The following is a 20,167-nucleotide window of genomic DNA, read 5'->3' as shown; positions in this document are numbered from 1 at the left end:
TTTATAGACTTCATACTTTTTATCACATAAATTATTTGCATCGTTGAAGATGATGTCAGTGCTTCATTTGTACAGCAACAACCGAATATTCCAACGGACAGAGACACTATTATCCTAATAATAGGATAATAACGATGAAGTGCATATTTTTATTTCTTTTAGTTTTTCTTTATTTACAGCCTATAAAAGAAGGGAAAAATTAATTAATTGTATAATAGCAATGTTTATAATTAAGTGTATCTCTAACATTTTTTCTTTTACTAAATGCCGTAATCTTTTATCCCTAACATTTTTAAATAGCTAATCAGCTGGTTTCCATTTTTTTAGCAGAGCCGAACGTTGTGTCTAGCAAGAGATGGTGCTAAAATTCCTAATTTCTATTTTACTTGCATGTATTATCATGAGAGCCTACAGTCGATCTTGCTGAAATCGTGGAATTAAACAAAAAAACAAAAAAAACGTTTTTTTTTTCCTGGGAGGTAAAAAACCACTTGCTGTACGAGAAATGAACTGCCACAGAAATCCGGTGAAAGACTTTGAAAAAAGGGTTTTCATAGACGATTGGAATCGAACCTATAATAGTCTTTGTTTTGCAGAAACTTATCACCGTTTCTAAACGTTACGATGACGTTCACTCCTACAATTAAATATCTAAATACTTAATTAAAACGAAACTTGTATTTAAAGATATTTCAGCGAACTTAAATTATTACATAAAGATTAAATTTAAAACGGAAAAAAGAAGAAAAACGAGCCTCGTAAAAAGGCAATGCTAATATAATAAGAATTTCATTTTAAAAATTTCTACCTAATGATTATACTTGGGGTTTAATTACGGTTTTATAGGGATTTCGTTTGGGTGAAATTTAAAATACCAAACTCTTCACCTCTGGAACAGTCGATACCAGTCCACAGATCGAAACACACGCAACTTTCACTGTCCAGGTCATAAACTCCATGCGAAGAACAATCAGGAAAACAGCGGGTTAATCTATCGTCGCCTTCACTGCAATTGTTTCCTTTCCAGCCAGTTTTGCACCAACATTTTCCATGAACACACACGCCATGGCCACTGCAAGTTGGATCTAGACAATCCACTGCAAGAAAAAAAAAAGGCAATTATAAATTGGAGATTAGAAAAGAAAAACTATCTTTCAAATAAGCTCACCGCATATATTTGAGTAATTCTGATTTTATTAAACGTAAACGTAATTTGTAAACGTAAGATTATACTGTAGACAGCTTAACCGAGAAGTTTTGATACACTACTGACCAAATTGGAAAGGGATTACATCTTGTCTAAATTTCAATACGTGCATGACATTACCAACACATTATTGAATATAATATGCGAATAATTAAATGATGAGCTATTTTTATAGCGAAATAAATGTATACGAAAGCTACTCAATTTACAGAAGAATATTTAATATTTATACCCATTGCCGATAGGAGACTCTTTAGAAGCGCTAGGGAGTATGCGCATGAATAAATAACATAAATGACTTCATAATTATATAAGAAGAATTCTCTTTGCAAGAAGGTGAGTTATATTCAAGCATGGTAATCAAGCAGCCTTTCCATGTATAACTGGATAAAGTTCCTCTTTTTTGTCACAATTAATCATGCATTAATTTTATGTGAATTACGTGAGAATTGTATTTATAAGAATTTTAAAGTGTCTTAAAACACATTCTTTTTTTTTTTGCGAGAAACAAAACAAAAACAAAGCTAACAACCTTCTTCGCAGTGTTGTCCTCTGAACCCCGCTTCGCAAGAACACTTTCCGTCGGAGCATGTGCCATGGCCATTACAATCAGGAATCTCACATTCCGTCAACGGTACGTTGCACTCCACGCCTTTCCATCCCTGCTCACATCGGCACGTCCCCTGCATGTAACGTCCGTGGCCGCTGCAGTGAACTGGACATACACCTAACAAAAGAAAAACAATTATTAATACTCTTTAAGTTTTTTTCTTTTCTGTGTGTGTGTGAAGAAAATCTTTCTTAGAAGAAAGAGATGCAATTAGAGTAGTTCTGCTTCTGTTCTTGCTGATATCAGGGGAATAATTTCTTTTATATTGATATTAAATACTTTTGGTAATAAAATGATTTTAAAATAAGATTTAAATATGCTTTGAAGATAAAACTTCTGAAAATGTTTTGCATAATAAATGTTTTAAATGTCATTGTAATTTAATATTATAATTAAAAAATAAATGTTATAATTATAACATAAAATTGCAATAGAATATGTAAAACTAACTAAATAAATAAATAAATAAATATATATATGAAATTATTATTTTTAATTTATTTTTTATTTAAAATATATATGTCTATGAAATTATTTTTTTATTCAAGATTTTTATCTTGAACTCCAAAAGGCAACTAAATTCATCTTGTACTAATGATTATCAGTATTATCCAAATTATATTTTAACTAATTAAAATTGAAATTTAAGTATTTATTAAAATTGTTAAAATAATAGTTTTTTTAAATTTTAAGTACCTTTTAATTTAGTGTAAAATTTGTTTTTAATTTCAAGTAATTTTGCTAAGAAATTAAAGTCAATAAATACAAATATTAAGATGGAAGGAAACTAGATTTCTGCTCCACTGTAATGATGAAAGTACGTAATAGTTTAATGCTCACTCATTAGACGAACGTGAAGTTTACTGTTCTTTAAAAGACAGTTCAAATCCTCTCTAGTACGCGAGAACTTTTCAACTGAAGGTGAGTTACCTAGTCTGACGCGAGCGTGGTAATATTCCTTTCTAGAACCTTTGGTTTTTCATCTCGCATTAGACGCAAAAAGGTAGGAGAACATGTGTAGTCAACAGGCGTTTTAACCTTAGTTCCTCTGGTAATAAATTCAACCATATTAAAGTAAAAATCTCTTGAGCGAAATATGAATTAACTAGTGTTTGTTTAAGATAAGGGAAACAATTTAGTTGAGAGAAGTCAACAAATTTTCTACATATAAATTTGTGTTACATTCTGCACATTTTAAGTGTCGCCCCTTCTAGATAATGTTGTATTTGTCTTATATAAAAATAAAGGCAAGTGTATTAGCAAAATTCATTTTACTAAGTTCTGCAAACATAGTTATTATTATTAAAGTACATTAATATACCTGAGTAGTTTACGAATTCAATGAAGCTTTATTTATTTTATTTATTTCTCTCCTAAAACTAATGGAATTGCTAATTAAAAATTTACCATATAAACAGTACTTTATAAGTTTAGTCTCTCTAGCCGACATCGCGGATATTTAGATATGAACGACTGCTAAAATATAGCCGAAAGAAATTTAGATCTAAGTGGATTAAAATGTAATGAAGCAAAATATATTTTCCAACAAGGTTGTACAAAATACTTTAATTATAGACATATAACAAAAAAAAAAAAACTTATAGCAAATAAGTATGATATAATAATCGTAAATACGTCTACCCTTACTATCAGCACAATCATGACCAATGTATCCTGGGAAACAGTGGCATTTTCCAAGATGACAGTTACCATGGTGATGGCAATTACTCGGACATGATGTCGACAGATCACCTATAAAGGGGAGAGGAACAAAAAAAAAAGAAAAGCGTTTATTTTAGGTGCATTTGTAAGAAATAAATAATCTCTTTACAACAAACATGCTTAACTTTTGCATTCTTAGTGTACAAACTAAAACATGTTTTTTTTTAAGTTTATAAACAAAGCTAAACCCTGATTGACTTATATCTACTTGGAAGTTTTAGCATTATCTCCCGCGCGCTGTCTGCAGACACATAGCGGTATTAACTGTAAATCTCTGTTTAAGAATTGCATGAACGAGAAAGGTACTCACGTGCTAGTGCAGGATGAAAACCAATGGTAACGGCGTTCCTTTCGTCATTAATGATTGATAAGTACCACGTCCCTGGCTCTAAATAATGAATGAAGCTGATTTCTTGGCGAGGCTAAAAAAAGAGTAAGTTGAAATATTTTCTTTACGTGGATCGAAGATATTCTAGAAGGAAATGTAAAAGTACTTTCGTTAAATATTGATGCTAGCGACTTATTGTTTTCTTAATGGTAGCTACTACTTCATCTTAACTCTCTCTCTAAGACAATACTACAGTCAGGAAATATAGGTCGGGCATAAAGTAGTGGATATAAATAATCGAAAAGTGTGCACAGAGGTGAGATATATGTTGCAGTAGTTAGCAAGACATTTATCTGAACAGAAATAGATAGAAGTAATGGAACGTGCCCATTGTTTGCTTCTCGTATTGCTGAATAAGAATATTAGGAATTAAATGGTTAGTATATTGTATTTTTGTTTAGCTTTGGTTTGTAAATGTCGCTTTCCTGTATAACACATGGTATTTGTGGAATGCGACATTTACAGGGGAAAACAAACATTCGGATTGCATATTACGTATTACAATGTACGCTGAAAACGTAATAAAAACATACGTAAAATAATTGTAAAAGGGAACATTTCGATCATAAGTCAGTTTACACAGTGGAGAAACATCTAATAAAAGTACATCTCCTACTCCGGACTATTATAACAATTGTTGAAGCATCTTCAGCCAGAGAGCAATTCATCGAGATTTTTATCTTCAATTCCCACTGGGCAATTTTAAGCAGGGATCATAATTTGTGTAATATGACAAAGCGCAGCAGGTACTTCCCAGCATGTAGGGCGTGCGTGCAGAACTTTCCCAAGGATGTTACAGTCACGCTTTGAAAGATGAAATTTTGAGCTCTATATTCTTGAGTTTAGTTCCTATATTTCCGCCACAATCTACTTAAAATCCACGGTGTTATTCGGTGGTCGCATTTCCGTTACCATGGCAACGAAATATACACCTGGACAGAAATGACAAAACTTTGTGTCGTTTCATAGAAATCCAGGAACTTTGCACAAGAGAAGCATGCAATACAACATCGTTTTTTTTTCCTGTTTTTTTATGTTGGTTGGTGATGTAATTGTGTGCTTGAAAGAACAGCAACAGAAAATTTATGGTTGAATGCACGAGAATGTAAACCTGAAAAGTTTCTATAGTGGCTTTGAAAGAGGATCAGACTGCGGTTTAAAAAATACAAAAAAAATATCTAATGGATATTAAGAACAGATTCAATACAACAATGAAGATGCTAAACAATAAAATGAATTGCTGCAGAAGTAGTTTTTCTGTTTATGTAAATTGTTTCGAACTGGTTTGAGGTTATTATATTCAAATGATCCAGAAGTAGGTTAATTAGGTTCACATGCGTTCTGATTATAGCTGTAGACAGCCTTCAACTCAGCTTTACTTTATTGGCTTCTTAACCACTGAAAATGCACTTTAGGTTTAATGTTGGACGATAAGAGATCATCAAAAGTACTTTTGATTATCTCTATTCATGTAAAAATATATGAATATTTCATAAGATATTGATATGTATTTTATATGAATATTTTATTGAAATGTACAACTAAAAAGTTCCATAAAGACAATCAGAGAAATGGAGCCGCCTCCCGATCTTTATCAATAATCTCCATCATCTTTTTTTAGGACATGAAAATTAAAGAATATTTTTATCTTTCGTATATATTAAATTTATCTCATGCAGTTAAAATACTTTCCCTCTATAAGTAATATATTATTCGCACAAGTTACTTTCTAACATTTTTGCATCCTATGATGGTGATTACGTTATCTAAGCGTCCACTGCTCTTTCTTAAACATGTTTAGATTAATGATTACTCCTATTAGTGTTAAATGTTGAAAAGAATTTTTTTTATGTTTTTTTTTTTTTTTTTTGAATAGCTACGCTATTCCTCACTGATAACAAGCATCTGCAATACACTCTCACGTGGATCTATGACGGCGATAAGAATGTATTTGCGTCTCCAGTTACGAATTATGCGACAAGTATTCGATTATCAGAGGAAACTTGGACCGATAAATGACTACGGTAGTATGTAGGATGGAATCAATCTCGAAGGAAATATGAAGATAAGATGAGCCGTTTAGTGTAGCCTGTGATCGAAGGAAAAGTAGTTTTTGGCTTAAAGAGAGAGGAAGAGGAAAAACACACAGGAACAGGAAATAGCAGTGGGTTAGATACGAAACTACTTGCGCGAACTGGCATGCAGCCAAAATCATAAGCTTACATGAAGTAAACAAAATTGCCCATTCTGAACGAGGAAGGAAAAAGAAAACCTCCAGACCCTTAAGCGAAATGCGATCACTAATCAGGGGGCGTAAATAAGAAAGATAAACTATGGATATAAGGAGGAACTTTTATGACTTTTTATTTCCTGAAGGAGAAACAATTCGTTTGTATATGGAAAGGTTTAGGGAAAGAGAGAAAAGGGAAAGTAAGAGAAAGTATGTGAATGAAAGTATGTGTAAGAGAGAGAGAGAGAGAGAGAGAAACAGGCAGAGAACAAATGAAGCATAAAAAGGAAATAACAAGAAAGAGAGAAAGAAATTCAAGAAGAAAGGAGAAGAGAGAAATATGAAAAAAGAAAAAAAAATTAAGAAATAACAAAAAGAAAAAAATTATAAGGAAGAAATAAGAAGAATAAAAAAACAGGTTATTGTGATTTATGTAAATTACATAAATCACAATAACTTTTCTGTCCTTGTGTGGAATTTAGTGCATTTGCTATTTAAGATGCGGGCTACTTATGTTCACTACTTATGTTTCCGTTGTTCCATTGTTATCAAAAAAAAAGTAAAATCGTTAGAAATTATAGTAATAATTCCGTTCAGAATTGATAAGATTTAAAGATATTTGTTATTTAGGGTCTACTGTAATCTGTGGAGTTCTTTTAATGTCGGTTTCAAGCGAACTATTTCATTGACAAGATTACGATAAACAAATTTATAGATCTGCAATTCATAAGCCCAAAAGAATCACTAAACGTACAGACACATTGATATAATAAATTGATCATACTTCTTCCTCTACCTCTCCATCAGACCGTACTTCTTCAGTACGAGATATTTGTGTAAAAAATACCACACTTCATCCGGAGCCATTGGCTTATCAGATCGAAGATACTGAAGCAAAAATATTTCCAGAAAAGCTACTGAGATGGTGCACCACAATCCTATTCTTTGAAAGAAAAGCCTTAATATTATCTTCTTAGTCAAAGCCCTCAAGCAAAACATTATCAATCAGCAAAGCTGAGACATGAAATTTGAAAGTCACTTTTTTTCAAAAAAATGAATTACGTGCGGGCAATTTTTCTGTCACGTTAATGCACAACTCTATATATAGACTTAATAACTATTGTTACATCACGTCCTAACTTCAACTCGGTTGTTTCGTGGTATTTTCACTGTCACATTAAATATTTGAAGTTTGCACATTTTTCCTATCCCTCCACTTACTTAGCAGAGATATAATCATAGGTTAATTTAAATCCAGATTTCTTCGACAGTTTTTAATTGTCAAGAGATGTAAACAACCATTTTTATTTCGTGCCTTGTTTAACATAATTATTCTAATAGTTGATTCTACTTTAATGTTCGTTAAATTGCCCTAATTGAACATAGAAAACAAAGAAAACTTGTAAAATTATTGTAATTACGATATAAGGTCAGCAAGGAATAATAGATTCCCGCAGCTGGAAGCGACAATACACCGTGTTAAATTTTTTTTCTTTCTTTCTTACTCTGAGCTCGCCAGAGAAAATAGCTAATGCCAAGGAAATAAAACCACGCATTAAGATAATATGAATTGCAAATAGGGAGGCCAATATAAACAGACCTTTCTCAAGACAAGAACATGGAACGATTCTTGGAACTTTTTTTATTATTTATCTTTTTTTTTTTTGTCAAAACTTCATTTTTTGTTTATTTTTTTTTTGAAGTCTTGTAACATTTTAAAATTAATGTTAAGCTTGTATGGCAAATATCTTTTTTTAACATGTCGGAAGTAGAAGATAAAAACAAGTAAAACAAGCCTGCATAACGTTAGCCTCTCTAAAAGAGGATTACTAGATTCCTAGCAGCAAAGGTTTCAGGATATTGACGACTTAGGCTACTAAGAAACGTAACACTTGCATCAGTAATAAGACTTCTCTTTATTCATCCTAAGTTTTTTTTTCATGTTGAAAGGGATAAAAGGAAAGAAATTTTAAATACTTCATGCAGAGCGAATTTTTTTTTGAGAAGCTAAACAAGGTAGATTTTTTATATCCCGGTTGGTTCTATGTTTATATCTTCAATACATGCACATAGCAATAATAATCTTTTTAGCAAAGCGGATATACGAAATGATCCCATTAGTTCGTTTTAAGTTATTCGAATTCTCGCTAGGTGTCACTACTGTAGTTCAGACAAGAAAATCTGAACTAATAAATATGCACAACCTTTTTTTTTTTTATGACTACAAGTACACTACTGGTGGAATCAGATTAACTCACTATTATATAGTTTTTCAGTAAAAACTGGAAAAAAAAACAGATGTTACTAGTTTTATTTCCTTAAATAAGGAAATAAAAAATTACAATATACGAAATAATCATTTCAAAAGTTCAGTTATAAATATAATTGAACTGTTACATCACTCAGCATATTTAACTTTTTACTAATAGTTTCCAAAGTGACCACTACAGATATGTGGCGTTCTGTAGTCTCACATGACATAAGCCTGTTCATGTGATCACTGATGCAGTATAGGATTACTTTTTCGTTTCTAGGCTATATATTTTGGTATATGTGTATAGGACTGTGTATGGAATTGGATAATTTTTTCCTAAATTAAAAAAAAAAAGTAACAGGATGTAACATTTTACATACTAAATGAAATGCCAATATTTATCTTGTTTATTAAATAATACATTAAAGTCACTTCAAGCTATAGGAGCAATAACATAAGCATTTGGGTGATTTCACGCTCTCTAACCTACAAGACTGTAAATTCAAATCCTATTGCATATCCGGCTTATTCGAGACCTAAAGTGGCTATAAAATATTTTCATGTTTGGTCCCTAGAGCAAGGAACAACTATTTAATTGTCAGCCTACTCGTGGTGCATAGGTTTACGAACTTTTGTGTTCGGGGACCGACATAAATAAAAAGATACGAGACCAGCAAAGGGAATTCTAGAGAAATTTGATCAATAAATCATAAAACTAGTATTATCGTTTGAATATTATATTATTACTATACAAACATGGCTAAAGAAAACAACATTCAATGATGCATTATTTATTTGGTTATTTTAATGATGGAATTTCTTTAGACTGTAAAATAAATGGTTTGTGCATGTTAAATGTGTGTGGAAATGATAGCATTATTATAGTTTAATGCACTTGCACGACTTTCGTTATGGGTTGTCTAGCACGATGCCATTCTAAAATCACAATCTCGAAGGAATATTTGACACGATTCAGAACACCCGCAGTGGAAAGTCGTACATTAGCTGTTTGTCCTTGCTTGAATATTTAAATTGGTATTTTGAAGAAAAAGATGCATCATAAGAACTTCATCGTATATTCTGTTGATTAATTCTTATACAAGACCGAAGTCTTTCCCAGGATTCTTTTCATACTTATCAGCACAAACATTTTGATTTTAAAATCCATGAAAATTCATGAAAACATTGCAAAATTTCACTTAATTTTTTAACCTCTCATTATGTATCGAAATCTACCAAGCCATGTCATCATCATCAGTATGGATTCGTAGAATTACTTAATACCCACATTACCAAATTTTCTCTCTTTTTTTTTCTCTCAACAGTCCTCTTACACGAACTATTAGCATTCTTCAGTTATCTCAAAGTTAAACAAAACCGCAGACACTCAAAAAACAACGACTTTTAATTCTGTTTAAACACAAAATCGCCTTAGGACTGATCAAGTAAAGCGTATATTCATATAATGTTTAGAAATTCTTTTCGTTCCCTGAAGACACTTGAACTACTTTTAAAGGAAAGAGATGAATGGTGGCGCTGAACTGAGAGAAAGAGAGAGAAGACGGGCGATAAATATCTCTAGCAGATTAAAAACTTGGATGGTATATTTGTTTCCAATAAATTCTAATTTGCTCTGCTTGATCAATAACAGGTTCGGCTTTTTATCGCAGCTAACTTTCACAAAGGACTTTCTAATGGAACTATTTAACCTTTGGTTGCCGAGGGCGTCTCTTCGGAGGCTAGAAATTAATAAAATAAAGGGGCGAGTTAATGAGTATACACAATGGAAACATTTTTAAAAGAATAATAAAAAAAGTGGAACTGTTATGGTGTACGAGGACTACGTTTTAAAAAAGAAAGGAAAGTTTAGCTTCCAAGGAAGTCAAACAACCTGTTTGACAAAATTCAAAATATTAAGGAAGGACTAGAAGAGATAAGTATTCATTATTGTAGACTGAAACACTCTCCTCACTCTGAATAAATGAACATTTGAATTCTTTTAAGATACACCAAATTATACTCCACATAAATTCATTGAAACGTATTTCCAAATTAGGGAATCTTCTATGAACGTAATGACAAACTTTCCATTTAGATCATTTCTTATTTATTGTTATATTCAGATAAATTTCCAAGAACATCTTTGCAGTTAGGCGATTTCACCATATCTTACTTATAGAGAAAAGAGACTTGGGTTTAATCTTCTGTGATGAAAAGAACTATCTCGGTTTTTTTTTTCACTCAAGGATAAATTAATGGATCCCTGAGGAAGATGAAGAGATTTTGACTTTCCCCTAAACAAACAAACAAAATCCAGCTTGAGAACATGCACTACGTTCTGAAAACGATATTCACTAGTGAAACGCCGAACCGCTTAAATGATGGCCACTAAATGATTGTAATGATGGTAAAAATACTAGAAATGTGGCTGGGTTAGTAATTAACTGACTTCCAGAGAGTTATTATCATACTCATCCTTATTAATCATCATTGAGCATCTAAGATCAGTCGCGGTGACATCACCAAAAGGTAGAAATGTGATATTGAAAAGAAGATCGCCTGAAAAAACAGTTGTGATCCGAAAAAAGTGGCTTCAAAGGGAAAGGATAGTGTTGGAAAGGCTCGTACGTCTTCCCCCCCATCACTCTCATACACCAACCGATTTATTCTTTCAACCACTGTGTGAGAAAATAAACTCTGAACTGAAATTCTGACCTTCTGCTTCCGTGTAAAAGCTAAATATCTCTGTAATGCTAGGTTTGGAAGGACATAGTGAAACTTGCCTATATTGGAAGTAGACAGTTAAAAAGCTATAGTATTATAATATGCGGAATCAGAATAGAGAATGTTCAAATCGGAAACGACATGGCAACTATCAATAGAACATTATTTACCTGGGTGTGTATTTGCACTAGCGATGGTATTATGTTGTGTAGAATGCTTCTTCAGGTGTAGACCACAACTCCTTTCTACAGTACTCGGAGGGGAAAACGAATACCAAACATTATGTTGACATTCTTGACAAGTGACAACTGTGTGTGGCTCATTCTATGGCAGTTCTAAGGAAGCAAGCTAGTTGAGCATCAACATAATGATACATCATGTTTAACTGCTTGAGTGGTGACAACAAATGGTGGGAGGAAATAGGGATGACAGGCTAGAATTATTAGACACAGTCCATATCTATCTATCTACGTGTAAAAAGTTTAATTTTATTATGGGAATCGAACGCTGTTGTATTTTGATGAAGAAATGGACCAAAATATCTCTATCCTTTTTATAAATATTTATAAGAAAGTGTACTCAAAGTATGGCATCTGCAATCGAGTGTAAAGGTGGGCCAATGATGCCCTTATTTTAATGAAAAAAATGGAAAAAAGTATATATAAGGTTGCAGGTGTACCTATGATTTATGAGAGAGAATTAATTATACTAGGATGGCTTTTAGCTACGTCGCTGTTAATCATTACTCGTTCAAAGCAGTGATTAAAATTTCAATAGGGAAATAGTTAAGCTAAACTCGTGCAATTGAAATAAAAAGCCTCCTTGGAAAACATCGTTTTAAATAACTAAATAGCATTTCTGCTAGCAGCGATCTCATGTGTTCTCAAATATATAAAATATTTCTAACGTGGATAAGTCTTAAAGAAGATTCATGATCATGAAACATTAAACTGGACAGAGATCTAGGGAAACATGCAGAAGTACATAATAAATTATAGAATAAAAAGAATTATACGGAACTCTAATCAAGAGAACGTAAATAAAGTAAAGCAAAGCAGAGAACTAAACCATCTGGATATAATGCTTAGATTTCTCTAGAGAATTTCGAGTTCGGAACAGAACAGAATGGAAAAGTGGGAACACGATGTAATTTCCCATTTGACAGAATCAGAAGAAAAGATACTAAGTAAATATCAGAATATATAGTAAGAGAGAGAGAGAGAGAGAGAGAGAGAGAGAGCGAAAGAGAGAGAGAGACTTAAATGTTTATATACGTTACAATTTTCATTATTATTAAACAAATAGTTAGCAAATAAAACTTCGCCAATCCATCTCAAACTGCTTAAAATGAAAATTTCTATAAACGTGGTCTAAACTAAAGGACGAGAAATGCGAGTTTAATTATAAAATAAATTATATATTTTTGATAATTATAACTTTAATAAAATCAAGCCAACTTGCAATTCCATTCGAATGAAATGCGCCCCTCTCTTCAAAAATAAATAAATAAAATAAAAGTATAAAGGAGTGTTAATACAGTCCGCGCGGTTAACCTACTGGCTGTGCGCTTCGCAACCATATGCCTGGGGAAGGAGTGTCCTGGGTTCGATTTCCGTCGGTGACGTGAGGAGGTGAAGAATCTTCCTCAACCATAACCAAGTTAGCCGGACTTGGGCGTGGACAGCAGGGTTTTTCATCCCACAAAGCCTTGAGAACTCAACACTACGGACACAGGACTGACCACCTTATCCTGTGAACGGTTCGAGGTCCGATGATTAATAAACCCTCGACACCGCAAGGTAAAAGAGGGAAATAGGAAGGTGAGATGAGGAGTTAATACAATAAATAAAAATATTACAAAAAATAAAAATCGATGTTCATATTCTGAATAACTATCTCCCAAATGCGAGCTACATATATGGAATCTTTTGTATTCTGATTTGATTTATGCTTAAAATGCAGAAAGTATTCGAAGGACTCTTTGAAGAAACTCACAAATTGATGCTACGAAGAAGGACTATTGGATACGATAGTTAGTAGTTAAGCTATGGTCAATGATCCAGACAGTCCAAGTTGTCGGAAACGAATATGCTAAATATGTCTTTGCGTCTAACCTTGGCAGAAACCATATGATCATTGTGTTTACACCAAAATGCTAATATTATACTAGAAAAAGGTTACCTGTTAATGATTTATTATTCTTTTAAATAATAATTTAAATTAAATAATAATTTAATTTGAAGAAGTTATCATATATATATAAGATAACATCTTCTAGGGTATATATAGATATTGTTATATAATTATGGGGATAAAAATCCCTTATTAAGGGATATTTTTTATCCCCTTAATTTTTCAACTTCGCCAGAAAAAAATAGCCGTTTGGGTTTTCTTCTTAGATATTGTTATGTTTCATTATAAATGAAATTTTCTATTTTCTACCATATATATATATTTCTATCATATTTATATACGTTACAATTTCATTATTATTAAACAAATATTATCAAATATTTCAATATTATCAAACAAATTAAACAAATATTATATATATATATACAGGGTGTTCGGGATAAATTTGACATATTTATAATTAATTATATTTTTCCGTAAGTTACATGTATTAACACACACTTCTCTTCATTTAAAAGTTTGGACCCTTCTTCATTCATATACAAGATGTCAGAAAGGATGGATAGCTGGAACCCACCTGAATCATGGAAGAGAATAACTTGTATCATGATGATTCGTGCCCGCCATCAAAATAAGGATATTACGACTGCTGCCCAATGCTCCCTGAATACAGTAAAAACAATCAGGCATGAACTAGAGACTTGCAATGGTGACTACGAGGATGTAGCAAGAAGAAAGATCCCTAGCAGACGATCTGATTGCGTTCGTACAGCAGAATTCCTCGCAAATCTGCAGGAACAGGTGTTGAAGAACCCTGGCATTGGAATTCGGGCTTTGTTCGTGGAGTTGCTAACTGTAGTCAAGCCCTGGATAACAAGGGTAGCCAATGGTAGGCCGTATGTATGGCAGCAGGATTCGGCCCCTTGCCACACCTCTGGGAAAAGTCAAAAATGGTTGTCTGAAAATTTCTACGACTTCACCAGTCCAAATGTTTGGCCTCCAAACTCCCCAGACCTTAACCCCATGGATTATTTTGTATGGGGCGCAGTTGAAAAAGACACCAATCGCACTTCCAGTAATACAAAAGCCCAGTTAATGGATAAAATTAAAACAGTTTTTGCGGCCCTTCCCAGGGAGACTGTAGCATCAGCTTGTTCGAGGTTCCGAAGCAGAATTGAAGCTGTGATCGATGCTAATGGTGGTTATTTTGAGTAAATCTTGTTGATAGTATTGTAATTAACTCTGCCTGTAATGTTTTTTTTTCAATTCATTAAATTTAATAGATACAAAGAAGATTTTCTTTTTCCTTACGAAACTGTCAAATTTATCCCGAACACCCTGTATATATATAATATCAACAAAAAAATCGATTGTTGATTTTAGTTCAGTTGTCTACTTACCACCGCTGCTCTGGAGTATCTTCTTTGTTCATCACCGACTACTTCCATAATATCGTAAGCTGTTATTGAAGGTGGATCATTCTTCTTTCCTAGTAGAGCTAACCTTGCCCCGTGAGGGATTGAAAAGTTGAATCTAACAAAGGCAACCTCCGGATGACTGAACCAAGTACTCCATGATTCGTGGGCTTCTAAAGTCCTGGATATTTGGGTACCTAAATTCAGTTCCTGATAAAGGGACGTTTCACGTGGCATAATAACACATACCGGTTGCCTTATCTGTTCTCCATGGCTGTCTGGAACGCACAATTACATTTGCTTTGTTTACTTTTGCTTAATTATTTGCAACATAAATGAAATTAAATGTGACTTTTACTTTTACAATAATTGCAATAAATGAAATCCCTTCCAACAATGCCAATTCCTTTTTACGATATTACCAGCCTTTTAAAAATACAACAGATGAAAGCAATTACTGGAAATATTGGTTATTTTCTTGTATATAGAATTATCTGAGATAACAGATGCAAATAGATAATTAAAGATTTTATCAACAAGCATTTAGTTTTTCATATTATAATTTATATTATTAATATGTGACGTAGTCAGATGAATCAGCAATAAAAAATAAAGCATTTATCTTAAATATTATTTAATGATAGGACTATTATTTGCAAAACTACACTCCTTTACAAACGTTTATAGATTTATATTTCTGTCTATTTATGTACGTCCAATCAGTCAAAAGATCAAAGATCAATATATGAATTAAAATAACAAATCAGCTGAAGAATTTTGTGTTACTAAACCTCATCCATGTCACAAAATGTCAAAACATTTTGTGACATGTATTTTATGTATTTTATATACATCATCCATTATATATTACTGTTCATAAGAAAACCAAAGGAAGGCAGCTTTAGTCATAGGACCAAATCACAATATAACGAACGGGACACGTTTTACAGATACAATGACTAACGGTAAGATATTTAAATCATCTAATCTCTTCGTACCACTGCCTTTACTAATGTATTATTCTAATATATTGTTTATTTGTTTTAAACAGTTATGTTTAAATCATATCATTTTATCCAATTTTTGTTTCATGCAATTCAACTAAAAGACGATGATATTTTATGTCGGTACGACCAATAAAGTATCTTCTAGTAAAAAATACTCTAATGTTTTATACTTAGCTTCTTTCATTTGTAGAATTTAATACTTTTCAGATCTCTTGGTAGAAATGACGCAAATCATCTACCTTTACTGATTATTCCGTGCTCTTCTAATTCATCTGCATCGATTAAGCAAGTTTTCTTACATTTGAAAAAGAATCGCTATTTTTTGGCAAATGAAAGTTTTAGCCCATTGTATCACTATGCTGATCACTGTTGTCTCTTTTTCTATGATTATCTCCTTTGTTGAAATTAAGAAATGTATTCTCTGTATGGAATGTGTTCTGTTGTAGGTATTCTCTTCTTTATATATTCAAAATGAACCAAGATTTTCAACAAACTATTAAACATTGGACTATTAAATCATTGTTTCCATCCAGATAAGTTCTTATGAAAATAAAACTCAATGCATATGTGTCTTATATGCATCATTTCTAATCCCACTATAGTCCTTAAGTCTTTAAAAGGACTGGCTAGATGGGCGAAGCAAGAATGCTTTTCATATTCCCCGTTATCTGTAGAGGACAATGTGAGGATAGGGTGTTATTGAGCTATATAATAAGGCTCTGATCATGGTAGGAGGGTAACAGCAATAGCCGAGCCTCAGTTAAAACTTCATTGGCTGCAGCATTGCCATCCATTACCCTCCAGGGGTACCCTGGAGGGTAATGGATGGCAATGAGCTACATTAGGGGTATTCTTATCCCGGCCACCACACGGGGATCTTCTCTCTAATCCCACTATGATCACTCGTTACTATATATATATAGTTAAAGTCTTTTGAAAAGGTGTGTGATTCAGAGTTGACTCGTTTGTGAGGTTTTTATACTTTCCTGTCCCTAAAAGAATGACAAATATGATTAAATTACCATCTCATTCGCACTTTTATTTTAAACTAACTGAGAAACTATATATTAATCAATTCTACGCTAATAGGAAACCGCTCAACGCTAAACGATCACCAGTATGATTCCACCACTATCATTTAAAAGGGATCTTCTAGTTTATTTTTCAGCTTGTGGACAAATGCCATTGAAAATTTTGACGAATCTCAAGTGGTTCTTATGAATCTCTCGCTTAATAAGGTTGCACATCCATTTCACATCCAGACTCATTTAAAAATCTTTTCAAAAGCTTCGAATTTTCAAAGCTTTACTCACTGAATGTAATTTTCCAAAAGCATGTTTATTACTCGGCACGAAATATTAACCTGAAGTATTTAAATCTAATGTTAAGAAGTTTATAAATAAATTCATTTTAAATGTATTTATACATCTAATGTTAACCATTCAATAAATATAATGCATATGGCGTGTCTCACATGGGTAAAACGCATTGGTCGTTATTATAAGAGCAGACGAAGAATATTAGTTACCATTCTCTGGAACACTAGAGATTGGCAGATTACAATCATGAAGGATCGGAGATGAGAATTTCTGGCTTGTATTACTTCATCGTTTCACATCAGTTCTACGAATAGCTACGAAGCCAGCAAACTACGGTTGGACGGTGAATATTATGCCAATGATACAGATAACTAAAGAGTAAACTGATTTCAATGTGAAATGAGTTATCATTACCAGTGAAGCGTAGGATTAGGACTGTTTGGAATCACGGCTGAAGCAATTACGACCGTAGCGGTGGTGTATTTATGTCTATGAAACTTGACTTGAGTTTCTGGAAGGGAAACCCTATTTTCTCTTGTATGAGAGCAGATAAATTACGTATCATAAGTTGATTTATCTGGTCAGGAAAATATATGAGCTTTATTCCTTAAGGAGGAAGACATTTTCGGAAGGTTGTATTTATCAAACCCCCTTTCAGTATTTCGATTCTTCTTTCCCTCTTTAAAATATCCTGTAATGTTTTTGAACATTATTATTATCAAAATTTGTTATTTTTTATCTGATTATCAACCACAAAGGATGTACACCTACAGTACATAAGTACCTCGGAATAACTCAGGATTCTCCCCCCCCGTTTTATTAATTGTAAATATATCTGCATATTATGCACTTTTATTTTCTATATAATTCGCCAACTCTGCTCAGAGACCAAACATTGAACGTTTTTAAGTCACTTTAGGTGTCAAAAAGTGACTTAATGACATTCAAAAATAGTCTTAGCCACACGGGATTTGAATCTTCAGTCAATTGGTTGGGAAGCAGATATGCTAATCATCCATCCAACTAGACGGGTAAATTTGTTCGCCGTTTCCCATCGATATACTTAAACACAATTGTATATGTAAAATAAAGAACAAAATTTCTCTGAATATCATTCTTTAAAAGGAAGAGTATATTAGAGCACCTCGGTGAAATTCGCGAGATACTTCATATAATAAGACTATATACTGTATATACATACGTGTACAATTTCTCATTGTCTGCATAAAATATTTTTGTATCAACATTGCTGGTGACTAACGAAAATAAGCAAAATAATTACCAAAGAAAACTCGTATTAAGAACCGCTATTCGTGGTTAGTTAGCCAAGTTAACTGAACTGTTGTAAATTTAACTTTCCGCAACTACTTAAGCTTTCACCTAGGAACATGAAGACCAATTCAAATTAAAGTTAAAAATGTGAAATACAAATTTCTTTCTTCGTTTCGTTACACACATTCACAAAAAAAAATCGCACAATTAATTGCTTTATTTAATTTCAATCAGTGCTCGATTCAATTATTTATTTATTAATTATGTATTATTTTATTTACTGTCTTGTATTTACTATCTATTATTTATTTAATTTGTTTTGTTTACAGTCTATTTCTTATTTTTCTGCTTATTATTTATCGTTTATTTTATTTTATTTACTACTTTTGTTTCTACGTAAATTTATTCGACTGTAGTGAAAATGAAAGCTTTATTTTCTGGACTTATTGGAAGGGTGCTACAAACTACAATTGGCGATAAATTAGCGAGCTCATTTTAGTTAAGAATGCCTGTAAACTATCTCGAGTTCCGAAAGGTAATGAGATGTGCTAGCGAAATCAGATGTGAATAAAGTATCCTATGGCTCAGAATCCATCTGCCAGTTATAGAGAGACGTGAGAATACTGCAAACTTACCCTTCGCTAATAGTGATGCTGGCATTCCTGTCGAGCTGTCAGGATTTCTATCTTCCACCACTATGCATGGCTTATTTGTTTCCGGACTCACCCCCAAGGAACTCATTGCTGAAACAGAAAAGAAATTTATTGTTCTCAGACGATCAATATAGTTTATCTGTAAGTTTGGAAAATTGCACTTGTAGAAATATATGGGATTAGTGGAAGGCGAGGACAGTCTTGGTGGAGCCGAGTGAGATTGCAGTCCATATTTTACAAAAACGAAATTGCTCCGCTCTTTCTATAGGGAAACACTAAACTCCTGGCAATCTTTCATTTATAGAACATTCCGAGACACAAAAATATACAGTTTTTCTTCCGTAACTTCTTTATTAAGTTACTGACAGATCGGATTCAAGGAACAGAATAATCACAAAGTTGATAATAAATCAGATTCTCATGTGAATTGGGATGTTTTTCTTGTTTAATGTGAATGAAGGATGAAAAAATGAACACCGGTATAAGTTACTATGAAAGACGACTTGCAGAGGATAAAGTCACGTAACTATGAGATAATAAGTGATAGTGCGATATTGTGGGGGAGATAGACAGATACAGAGAGAGAGAGAGAGAGAGAGAGAGAGCAGCTAAGACTATGAGGCATTGTGCTAATCTACTAAGTGCATACGTTTTTGTAGAGAAGTGCATCGCTCCACCTCTATCTAAGACTACGTAAAACTCATTTTTAGTTCAAAACAGTTTCCTGCATCCTTGAGTAGATTTAAATCCACATCCTCCTCAAACTGTGATTCTTTCGGTCGCGCAGAAATTTTAGATTTTTGCAAAACAAAATTAAATTAGAGATTTAAAGAAAAAAATAAATAATAAAAAGAATAGAGTTAGTGCGAAGTTCAGAACATAATTAATTGAAATAGAAATTCTTTGGATAGAACTCCTGTATGTGAGAGAGACAAAGAGTTAGAGAGAAGAATACTAGTATTATTACACAAATAAATTTAGCAGTCTATCCTGTGATCTTAAAGATAGCTAGAATTATTTATTAACGTTATTTAATATAAGCACTTATAAAACTCTTTTAGCTAAGTATGCATGCATGTATTTCCCTTCAGCCTTGTGGCTGGTGGGGCAGCATACGCTACAAACCAGGGAGATGATTATGAGCAAGGGGACCTGTCGTAAGTATATTTATGACCGCAGTCGTGTGTGTGTTCACGGGAGCGGTTTTCTTGTTTTGAGGAATGGAAAACCCGA

At 32.8% G+C, this 20,167-nt stretch overlaps 1 protein-coding gene across 1 annotated transcript in view; it reads right to left on the bottom strand.

Moving 5' to 3' along the window:
- LOC150106628 (teneurin-m-like) overlaps nucleotides 1-20,167 on the bottom strand; it is a 281,208-nt gene that overhangs the window by 74,574 nt on the left and 186,467 nt on the right. Inside the window, exons 7-12 of the mRNA XM_090392589.1 lie at nucleotides 18,917-19,024; nucleotides 14,669-14,961; nucleotides 3,850-3,961; nucleotides 3,465-3,569; nucleotides 1,740-1,934; nucleotides 888-1,097 (exon numbers count right to left, since the gene is read on the bottom strand). Of these exons, the coding sequence (XP_090248715.1) occupies nucleotides 888-1,097; nucleotides 1,740-1,934; nucleotides 3,465-3,569; nucleotides 3,850-3,961; nucleotides 14,669-14,961; nucleotides 18,917-19,024 (1,023 nt within the window). The remainder of the gene's footprint in view (nucleotides 1-887; nucleotides 1,098-1,739; nucleotides 1,935-3,464; nucleotides 3,570-3,849; nucleotides 3,962-14,668; nucleotides 14,962-18,916; nucleotides 19,025-20,167) is intronic.

Source organism: Typopeltis vanoorti, chromosome 5 (assembly GCF_054136105.1).
Source record: "Typopeltis vanoorti isolate ZY-2024b chromosome 5, IOZ_Tvanoo_1.0, whole genome shotgun sequence".
NCBI lineage: Eukaryota > Metazoa > Arthropoda > Arachnida > Uropygi > Thelyphonidae > Typopeltis > Typopeltis vanoorti.
The sequence above is the reverse complement of the archived record's forward strand: the minus strand, read 5'-3'. Positions and strand labels throughout refer to the sequence as shown.